At 35.9% G+C, this 10,816-nt stretch overlaps 2 protein-coding genes across 3 annotated transcripts; both read right to left on the bottom strand.

The window, feature by feature from the left end:
* Positions 1–2,509: 2,509 nt before the first annotated feature.
* On the bottom strand, positions 2,510–3,287 carry LOC147791366 (Plant self-incompatibility protein S1 family). The gene has a single exon (XM_087126467.1). The coding sequence runs from the start codon at positions 3,245–3,247 to the stop codon at positions 2,816–2,818; it is 432 nt and encodes a 143-aa protein (XP_086982593.1). The 5' UTR covers positions 3,248–3,287; the 3' UTR covers positions 2,510–2,815.
* Positions 2,510–10,600, bottom strand: LOC111800982 (holliday junction resolvase). 2 transcript variants are annotated; one of them, XM_087126465.1, is made up of 12 exons: positions 10,467–10,600; positions 10,083–10,175; positions 9,698–9,829; positions 9,499–9,588; positions 8,535–8,684; positions 6,361–7,934; positions 5,249–6,162; positions 4,806–4,982; positions 4,522–4,685; positions 4,185–4,259; positions 2,933–3,168; positions 2,510–2,855 (listed from the first exon to the last, which is right to left on the bottom strand). In XM_087126465.1, exons 1-7 carry the CDS (start codon positions 10,527–10,529, stop codon positions 5,268–5,270), a joined length of 2,997 nt encoding a protein of 998 aa, XP_086982591.1. In that variant the 5' UTR covers positions 10,530–10,600; the 3' UTR covers positions 2,510–2,855; positions 2,933–3,168; positions 4,185–4,259; positions 4,522–4,685; positions 4,806–4,982; positions 5,249–5,267. The 2 variants fall into 2 exon arrangements, with proteins under 2 accessions (XP_086982591.1, XP_086982592.1); XM_087126466.1 differs by having other exon boundaries at positions 4,806–5,048.
* Positions 10,601–10,816: the final 216 nt, after the last annotated feature.

The following is a 10,816-nucleotide window of genomic DNA, read 5'->3' on the forward strand; positions in this document are numbered from 1 at the left end:
CGAATTTCAAATCAAGCTAGTTGGGCGATATTATAATTTTAATACTTTTTGTAATTTCATATGGTTGTTGTTAATTGTTAATATGTGGTGACTCGAATTTTGCTTAATTCCATTCATAAGGCCTTTGACCTAATTATTACTTCTAAGAAACTCAGAAACCTAACAAAAGTTTGATGCGTTACATCAACGTAGAGTCGTAATTCAAAGTTTCTACTCGATTAGAATTCTTTTGAACTAAATAATTAATTAGGCTTATCAATTTAAGTTCTTGAATTTAGTGATAATTTAGAAATACTAAAAAAAAAAAAAAAAAAAAAAAAAAAAAAAAAAAAAAAAAAAAAAACTAAAGAGCAATTAACTCGAAAGGCTAAAAGTCTATATCATTTTCTAAGAAAAAAATGACAAATTTAATCTCTAAAAATTTAGAGGTAATGTATCACTAAACTTCCTTTTTTTAAAAAATCTAATGCCTTTAATTTTTCATCAATCTCATGAATTTTTTTTAAAAAAATAATTTGATGTAAAGAGTCTTGAAATATTATTATTTTTTACAAATTAATTAATCTTTGAGATGTAAATTTGAAATTTTATCTACAAAAATTCTAAAACTTCAATTTATCTAATAAATTCATGAATTAAAAAAAAAAGTCAAGAAATTTTATTCTTGAACGCCGGTAAAGCATATGAAATCCTGATTGAACTCTTTTTCCAGTTAAGTTTGTAATTTTAAAACTTAAGAGATCAAATAAATATATATATATATATATATATCTAACAGCTGTTTCGACCACCTTGGATAATGCAGTGTCACAATCCATGAAGTAGAAATTGTTAGATGAACACAACTCTCTACAATGGTATGATATTGTCCACTTTAAGCATAAGCTTTCATGACTTTGTTTTGGGCTTTTTCTAAAAGGCCTCATAAGAATGGAGACGTATTCCTTTAGTTATAAACTCAGAATCATTTCCTAAATTTCCAAAATTAGCTAAGGTGGAACTTACTCCCAACAATACACAACACAAATGTCCAAAAACCTCCTCAAATTCAAAGAGTGGTTGTGGAAACTTGAGGACATTTAAGAGACTTACGAGCAAGAGAAATGGCAAAATGGGCAACAATTTAAATTTGCAGTCCACGGCAACAAATGGAGGAAGGAAATCTGTACATCATGTCAGGAAAATCTTGAGCGTAGCCTCAGGGGCCGGGCCCTGCATGTAATTCAATTGCCCATTTTTCTGCGGGTAGTAGATATGTTATGTCTGGTCTTTTCAAGCAAGATATCTTTTACAATCCTCCAAAAACGAATCTACAAATACCTGTTTAAGAAAACCAAACTATACACTTTTCTGGTTCTAAATGTTTCCATTTAGCCTACAAATAACACAGGCTGATTGTGCTTTTAGTCATGACCTTAATGATATATACTATTTTTAATAGATTGGTTGCACCATTAAACTAACTTAGTTATAGTTATGGGGTTGGAATGGTTACGGATTGTTGGGAGAGGAGTAACGTACCGGCTAATTAAGGGGTTGATCGTGGATTTATAAGTAAAGAATACATCTCACTTGATACGAGATATTTTGGAGAAACTAAAAGTAAAGTAATGAGAGCTAATGTTTAAAATGGACAATAGCATACCATTGTAGAGTGACATGGTTCTTAACATAATATCAGTGTCATGCCCTTAACTTAGTCATGTCAATAGAATACTCAAGTGTCGAACAAAGAAGTTGTGAGTCTTAAAAGTGTAGTCAAAAGTGACTCAAGTGTCGAACAAAAGGTGTATTCTGTTCGAGGGTTCCAAATAAGGAGTCAAGCCTCGATTAAGGGGAGGTTGTTTGAGGGCTCTATAAGCCTTAGGGAAGGCTCTATGGCATACTTTGTTCAAGGAGAGGATTGTCGTGAGAGGAGTCCCACATAAGCTAATTACGGAGTTGATTATGGGTTTATAAATAAGGAATAAATCTTGATTGGTATAAGGCCTTTGAGAAACCAAAAGTCAAAACCATAAAAGCTAATGTTGAAAGTGGACAATATATTGTGGGGGTTCCTAGCAGGAATTACCCGTCCAAGTTTTTGTTACTACTGCTGCCTGCCATATGTCCCTGTGAACAAAATCAGAGAAGCATAGAATCAATGGCTATCTCTTCTCTTTGCTCCTAGCAGCCTCCTTCCTCTCCCCTAGCAATTCTTTTATCCTCAAACATTGCTCCACAAGTTTGGCTGTGGCTAAAAGGTTGAGCCTATAAAAACTACGGGACTTGTCTAATGGCTGCGGCTTTATTCCTAAAATTTTGAAAATTGGAAGGGCTAGCTAATGCTAATAAAGTAGCTTGATTAAGTAAGGACGGCTGACTATCTAAGAAACTTGATGACTCTGAAACTAAATTAGTTTCTTCTTATTATATATTCTCACTCTGTTTCCTCTGTCTGTAGGATCAAGAGTATCCAAAAAGCAGAGTACCGAATAAAGGCAATTACGGACCATTATAAGCCACAGGATAATTGAACAAACATTACTTATTATTAATAAACTCAAAAAGTACACGGTACACCGGTAATATAGACAGACTTGATCTACCCAAATCATTAAAAAAGAAACAAAGAAAAAAGGGAATTTTACTAGATGATGTTGCGCTAAGATAATCGAGGTATTCTAATTGCTTTGCTACGCTCGCATTTATATAACTCAAAATAGTAATCCATTCCTCAACTACGCTAGGCCAAAACCATGACAGTAAAAGTAAAAACTAGTAGAGAAGTAGAACAGAGTTGAGTGAACTTAGCTGGGTCTGGTGAGGAATGGATTTACCACGAGAACTCCTTCCTCCAGTTTACTTCGTCGTCACTGAAATAGAATCCATCTTCCATAACCAACCAAGAGCATTTCCTGAAAGCACTACAGCGGTAAATATCTCTTGGTACCTTGAATGCATCGAAACTCTTCCTTGTGTGGTCCAATTTGACAGTGCATGAGAATTGCGAGGTAGTAGTAATCCAGAAGTTGGTCTTGACGAGCCAACTGAAATCATCGTGCTCCTGTAGCGCACGCCCGCCGATATCACTGTCTTTGGATGCGCACCATATCACCAGAGGCAGTGAGGAGTTGTTTGTGAAGCCATTGATCACACGGACTTCGTATTCTATGCCATACAGTTGATCTGGAGGAGGTAATAATGACATGAAAACAGTGAAAAATGGGAAGAAAATGAGCACCAGAATGCTAATGAGGATCTTCATGAAGAGTGGAAACAGGAAAATGCTTGTGTAAATGATGGCACTCTAGCTCAAGCTTTATAGACATTTAATGTGTTGATAATCACGTTCACTATCCATATATTGTGTTGATAGATATGTGGTAGACTGAGTTAAAAGAAATGGTTTTGAAAACTTAGAACTCACATATCAGGAAAACCCTATTTTGTCTTTTTCTTGAAATTCTCGTAAACAAATCAAGAGAGAAACCCTATTTTGTCTTTTTCTTGATATTCTCGTAAACAAATCAAGAGAGGATTACATGCTCCTCCATTAATTCGACACATATTCTACATATCGCACATCTGGAAGAGGAAAATGGATGCAGACCCACTAGCAGAGACGCGGCGCGTGTTTTCTAAGATCTTTCTCTAGGAAAATGATGAAAATCCTAATGACAGGGTATTCAAGTTAGCCCCATGGCAGTGTAATTTAATTATCACGAAAATACTTCACTGCAAGGCCAGTAGTCGCGAAATACTTCACGGCAACTATAAACTTTTATCAGAGTGGTACTAAGCACAATAATTTACCACATGCTAGTGCTCATGTAAGCACACTCAAAATATAATATAATTGTTCAGTGACTCTTTGATAGTGATTTCTTTCTAGTCATCTTGTAATCTTTCATTGAAATAGTTTATAAAATTATAGTCAACCAAAATTTTAAAATAAAATAACAACTTTTTATTAAGACGTCAAAAGCGTTTCTAAAAAGTGAAAAAAAAAAATTAAATAAAGAGATTATCATTAAGAATTATCTACCAAATTCTAATTTCAACTATTTATTTTATCTAAGTTCCTACATTAGAATATTACGAAAGTGCTGCCCTTGGGATCCGAGAAATACTAGATATTAGAGACGATTATCGATTAACTATACACATGCTTTGAATATAAAAACCCAACAATTTCAGAATACCTGTACTGATTGGGTCCACTGAAACCACCTGCTAAAAATCTTCGAGATCTCCGATGACATTTTCAGGTTTGAAAGCTGTGGGCAAGCAAAAGACGAAGTCTCAATCATCAAACATACAACATAGTTTACTTTATTCCAGATTTTTTCAAAAAGAAAAAAGAAAATAAATAAACAAATACCGACGGTTTAGTGGTGCTCAGGTAAACGGTTATTGATCACTTCTATAGAAACTACCTTTACCATTTTCAGAGTTTGGTAATATAATTTATATCAATCAACTTGGGAAACACTCGGAGATAAACTAAATTCAAGGGGAATAAGGGATTTGATATTATACCTCAGAAAACAAAATGGTATCGGTCACAGTCGCCTTATCATTAATACTGGATTGACGCCTCAATTTCTGCACAGAAATGCAACACGTGCAAGAAATCCTATAATTCGTTTCTACTTTCTCCCAAGCTTTGCTACAGTCGACAAGTGCTCTACTAATTCTAGTGCCTGAAATGGCCCATGCAGTGAAATGCCATCAATGGTTTCGGTGCAGAAATAATTCTCATAGAAAGTTCGAGTGATCTTAAAAGAGAAATGATTTGTAACCAACATCAATCGTGAACGAACCTAGCAACTTTTGGAGAGATGATTACCGAGACGAGTAGCAAAAAACCTTTCTGAGACCTTGGCACCAAAGAAAGCTATACGGCAGTCTACTTCTCGGCCTCACCACAGAAGCTCGAATCAATACGGTTCATTATGTTAAGACTGATGAACACAATGGAAACTGGCATTCGGTTCATTCTGCAATAGAAGGATAGCACGAACATAAATCACTGACGCAAGCCATACTCTTGGATTTTTCTGGGTCTGAAAAAGAAGGCATTAACAATTTGAAAATAGAATTTAAACTTCTCCATTTATTTGAAGCCACGATTACACGGCCATGTTTAAGATATCCCCCTACCTCATTAAAAGTAAATAAAAATAAAAGCGATGTAGTAGTACAAAATACATTTATTTATACATGCTGACAAGTACAAACAATTCTATTCATAAGAATAGTGTACCTTTGGAATTGAGGTTGACTTAATAAACCCCACCCTGGCTGTCTAGACGATCTATTTCATCTTCAAGACCAGAAAAGTGACTCAAAAGCTTGTTATGAAGTTCTCTGGAATCGACATGATTTGCCTCCAACAGTGAGAGACCCTGGCGCATAAACTTTAATCCATTCTTTAGCAATTCCATTCCCTTGCTGATCCCCTCAGGAAGCTTTCTTTTCCTGCTAGATGGTCCTTCGTCAATCTCCATGCTCTTACATTCGATACCCTTTCCACATGATTTTAGTAACGTATTGAACTTATCTTTTAACAGTAGCCCTTCTTTCATAAGCAGTGCTAGCTGCTCTGCGCTCGGTGTTACTGTGAGGAGAGCCATTTCCTTCTCAAGAAATATTTTAAACTCTAACATAAACCCTTCTTCATTTACATGTTTTCCTGATTCTAAATCGTAGGAAAGAGCTGCATTCTGTGGCACAAACCTCCACAGCTCATCACAAGAAGTACGTGCGGCAAAATATCCAAAAGCTGTTAGCCCCAAATGTATAAATGCCCAATGCCGCTCTTTAAATAACATATGATATAACTCCCACACAGCACAGCTTTTTGCATTATCATTGGTTTCTATCATTTTAATGTGTGCAAGTCCTGCCAAGAAAGGAACCAAACCTGATTTGCATTCATATAACAGAGCATCTGAGGCCGTTGGTCCTGAGATAAAAAGCTTTTCCAGTTCCAAGATGACCTCCTCCATCTCATTAGATGCATAAAGATGTTTCATGCACGAGATGATCACCAATGTTTCAGATATTAGTTTTCTGCAGAATCCCTTCACCTTTTCGACTCCAGAAAGCTTGTAGCTACGGAGAAGAGCAAGTAAGAACTTCAACGTTCTCACATCAATATCAGAGGTGCTTAACTTGCTGTGGAACATTATACCATCCAAATTACACAATTGCAAATAGAAACAACAAGAAAATTAGTCACATGATCGCCTGCTGAAGTGATAAAAAAACAAAACGGTATACTTCTGAAAATTTAAGTCTGGAGAGGCTTTAAGGAGTGTGGAGAGTTGGAAAAAGCATGAAGTTTCCTTAACGAGGTAAAATACAAATACTTACATGGATTGGATTGTAGTAGATGCAGAAAATACTGGCAGCCCAATTACCCTAGAAGAGAGAGCTAACATTGAAGTCTCGTCAAAACTCCCAATGAAATTCAAGTAATCGTGAATCATACTCTGAATAACAATATTTTTAATCTTCTCAGAGAGTAAGTTGAGGGGAAAGCCTTCTAAGATCAAGGCAGCCCATATCACTGTCGATGACCGAGATTTGTCCTGAATAAAAATAGACTCAGAAATCTCATTTAGTTTAGAATGTGCACCATATGTAAGTAGCATCGTTATACACCTAGCCATTTTTCTCAATGCAGAACTGTGAACAAGAACTAGTTCTGATGATGCCACAAACTTCATTACTGAAAAAAGATTAGAGATGACACCATTCACCAGCCCATCATCTGCATAGCGCAGCATAAAACACCACAGTTCCATAACAATGTCCCAGCAAAGAAAATGAGGATGCAAGAGATTGTCAAGTAAGAAGGATTGCAGTTCCAGCCAAGCACAGCTCGAGGAGACTGCAACCATGAAAGTCTTCAATGCATGCACCAGAGAAGAGAACAGAGGCTGCCATTTTAGCTCTGTAGTTTTTCCAGAGAAATACAAGAAAGGAACTTGCAGGAGAAGAACTGATGCATATACATCTTCTTGAACTAAAATGTCCAAGAGCCCATCGAGTTTTGTCGTGATCAGTAGTTTTGTATCATCACTGAGATCGAAAGAATGCCTCAGCAGATTAAGTAGAAAATTAATGCGACCAAGCAATAAGGTTTTGGCATCCTTCATGTCTTCACAATTAGTGTTAAAAATTCCATACATTGGATCAATCCTAAAACAATTGCTGGGATCTCCATCTGGATGAGAACACCTTTCACTCGTGAATAACAAATCCATAATCCCAAGTTTCAGGTCTTGTTTTAGATCGGTGGTATTTAGAATACACTTGACCAAATCCAAGCACGTTGTCTCCAAAAGTTCAGCGATTGCTTCAGCTACAGTTCCCAGTAACTTTTCATTGCTTAGCGAAACTTTATATGTCGAGATCGTAAGAACACAAAGAATAATCTCCTTATGTACTAGATATGCCTGGCAAGGATAGAGGCATGATATTTTCACAGCATTAATCAAGAAAAATTTAACTGGAAGAAATATCCGTCTGGCTTCACTTGCAGAGACAGCTTCATTAGTTACAGAAGACCAAGTGGCTGCTGCACATTTCAGAGGCTCCATAACAAGTGAAACTAGATTTAGAATAATGCCTGCTATGTTCACCTTTGATGCTAACACCCCATTCCCAAGTTGAAGCAAGGTAAACACTCCTTTCCATGACACGTTGAGAATTGTCACCAATCCTCCACCACCTTTGGCAGCAATGGTGCCCAGTTCGCATAATTTCTCAATTATATACTTATGCACGTTGATGACATGGTTAACAGCTCTGCTGGTTAAATCAAAGTCTTCACCAGAGAACTCTCGATCTAGGGCTTGAGAGTGAACTTCGCAAAATTTTATCATCGCATCAATGACCATCTGCACAGCTTTCAATATTTCTGGGCCAAATTCACGAATCCTCTACAAAGAGAAACAAAGTAGCCATGATGTCAGATGAAGGAGAAGTAATTAAACATCTTTTAGACTAAACAAGCAACGAGGATCACACCTGACTCAAGCCAGAATACAATCGCAAAGAGAGAATAAACAATGGAAACTTAAGATATTTTACCCCAACATCAAATGTATCCATTTTTTAAAAATCAGATTTGATTATGAGAGAAAAGAGAAAAGAACAAATAAATTATAGAAACAAGAATCCTAGAAGTGTTACTCGCAGCATCTTCCCAGATTTCAGCCAAGATAAGGTGAGTTGATAATACTTTTAGCCTCTTCGTGGGTTTATAATTCATCTAAGCAGTGGTATTGAGGTTACTAGCCTCCAGTTTGATTAGGTGACTTTATCAAAGCAGTTTGAAGAGGCTTGTACAATAGTTTTCTTGCCAATCACACAATTCCTGGATGTTGACAATATTGTTCCTCTAAAATTGACCTTCAAAGTACAATTTTTTTCCTGAGTTTGATAGCAAGAACTCAGGAAAAGAAAATAAAGAAAATCTGGAAGAGCTAACCATTCAGCTTCTTAGCAACAAATTAATTTATTGTGCAAGCTGTTAGAACCTGAATTTCGGAAACCGATTCATTCATTAAATTCAGCTGTTCCAGTATGAAATTCTCAACCGTATTCATCAACGCCTTATCTTCCGAAAGAGGATATCTTGCCAAAGCTGAAAAACTGGCAGCAGAAAATTTCACTGCATCCAAAAGAAGCTGCACAAAGAAACTTAATGTCAGAGAACAAATCTGCTGGAGTGTAATGAAACAATATAGTCGAAAACACAATAGTTCCACTCCTAACAAGAAAATAACTGAAAATAAAACACTATTTATACTGAAGCCAGCACAAACTTGAAAAGGAAAAACATCAAAGAAGAAACCATGGAAATGGCACAAAGCGTTAAGGAGAAAGAAATGTATTGGTCCCAGGTATAGCTCACAAGAGTGCCATGGGAAACTTTATATTCTATCAACTGGCTCAATTTGAAAAAAGAAATTTACTTGACATAATCAAGACGGCTAGTTAGTTTTATAACTGGTACAGAAATTCACGGACACCACTGGTTATTCAAGAAAGAAATAATGGATATGAGATGACGACTATCAATGTCGATGATTGCATATCACACAACGGACTTCATTTTCATAGCCCGAATAGGAGATCTTTGACATATTTATGTTAGATTTTTGGGAAAACAAATATTAGAATAAAGATCCGTTTCAAAATTGTTTCAAATTCAGGTGAAGAGATAGTTTTAGGTAAATAATTTGTTGATAAAGAGTGTTTATCCAAAAGAAACAATTAATCTAAACATGGAGTAGAGCTAGAAATATTTTATATTTATCGATAATCTTAAAACTACATGATGTTTCGAATCTAAATTCCAAAAGACCCTGACTAAATATCGTAATCTAATATAAAATTGATTTAAGTTGATGGAAGAGCATCAATTAAGTGTGTGCGGGAGTGTATTCACCAAAAATCTACTTGGCCAGCATAAGATGTACATCAACTAATGTTTACTACCTGAAAAAACAGGTTGGAATGCTCTTCTTCCTGTGACTCCTGGATTGACATAAGCGTCATCTTTAGATGCTTTCTACACCAGACACTTGCCTGAAGAAAAATACAGCACTATTAGATATCGTAGAAGGTTATCAACTCGTATATTAACTTATATACAGAGCGAAAAATGCTTCGTGTAGCAGATAACAAAAATGTTTACCTTAACTTCGAGTGTGAGAAACTGTGCTAGACAATCGGCTTTGTCCTCTATACGTTTTACAGCCACTAGTAGTATCGTTCTGTTCAACAAGCATTGCGTCACATCCAAACAGGTAAAATCCTCCCAAAATATCAATCTCTCCGTCAAGGTATACAAACATTTACTCGGAAGAGAAAGATATAGCAAGTTTTTCAATAAATGTTTTAGTCTAATAAAAACTCGGTAGTAATAAAATTAAGAAAAACCAGATCAAAGATTGCGTGAAGCTTTAATTAACTGCTAATTACATGCAGCTGTGAAAGTTAAATGCCGATGCCTCGTATTCAAATAGTATCACCGACGAAAGACAAAGCATTAAAAATGAAAAGAATCGCAGAGCGGATACTGTAAGGCTTTCGACTAGTGAAATCAACTCTGATTTACAAGATAAATCCAAATCCTCCAGTTTCTTGAGCAGCTGAATACGACTCTCGACGACCTGTAAAACATAAGTTAGCAATTAGCCACTGGAAGGAAGTATCTTCCCTTCACCGAAATCTAATGGCAGAAATTGAACAATGCTCGAGAGAATAGTAAAAGAATTCGTCCAGAAAATGAATAAAACATTGCAAATGTACGAACAATTCTGAATATCTACAATTCCTTGCATACTCGATCACAGTTCGCAAGTCTTAATTAACAATCAAAGTATGATCGAATTCAACTTAAATTCATCATTTGAAAGTCAGAAGATAAGGAAATGAGATGAAATTAATAAAATAGCTCTTACATCGGAGGACGAAATGGCATCGATAATGCTCTGCAAATCGCTGTTTGACCTACTTCCCTCCATCGCTCCGCTTGCTCTCTCTGGCTCCCTCTATCTGACACTTAGTATTTGAAGCTTTCCCGCCTTCAATTTTAGTAAAGAAGATTAGTGGTTTTATATGACCTTATTTTCATCCTTCCCCCAACTCTAGCGAATAAGCTTAAAAATTATTTAAAATTTTAAAAATTATATTAACTTACAAATTAAATTGTGTTGTCGGGGGAATGCTTTGACTCCAACTAGTGTGACAGCGAGGATGTTGGGCTAGTAAGAGGAGTGGATTAGTTTCCACAATTTTATAAGAAATGCTT

Source organism: Cucurbita pepo, chromosome 8, assembly GCF_057944985.1.
Source record: "Cucurbita pepo subsp. pepo isolate OVF chromosome 8, ASM5794498v1, whole genome shotgun sequence".
NCBI lineage: Eukaryota > Viridiplantae > Streptophyta > Magnoliopsida > Cucurbitales > Cucurbitaceae > Cucurbita > Cucurbita pepo.

What these genes read in the sequence shown, in the direction of transcription:
- LOC147791366 (XM_087126467.1), bottom strand. Translation starts at nt 3,247, where the DNA reads ATGAAGATCCTCATTAGCATTCTGGTGCTCATTTTCTTCCCATTTTTC.
- LOC111800982 (XM_087126465.1), bottom strand. Translation starts at nt 10,529, where the DNA reads ATGGAGGGAAGTAGGTCAAACAGCGATTTGCAGAGCATTATCGATGCC. An exon ending in CACTAGTCGAAAGCCTTACA is followed by an intron (nt 9,830 to 10,082) that starts GTATCCGCTCTG and finishes ACGGAGAGATTG; the next exon opens with ATATTTTGGGAGGATTTTAC. An exon ending in AATCGGTTTCCGAAATTCAG is followed by an intron (nt 7,935 to 8,534) that starts GTTCTAACAGCT and finishes TTCTCTTTGTAG; the next exon opens with AGGATTCGTGAATTTGGCCC.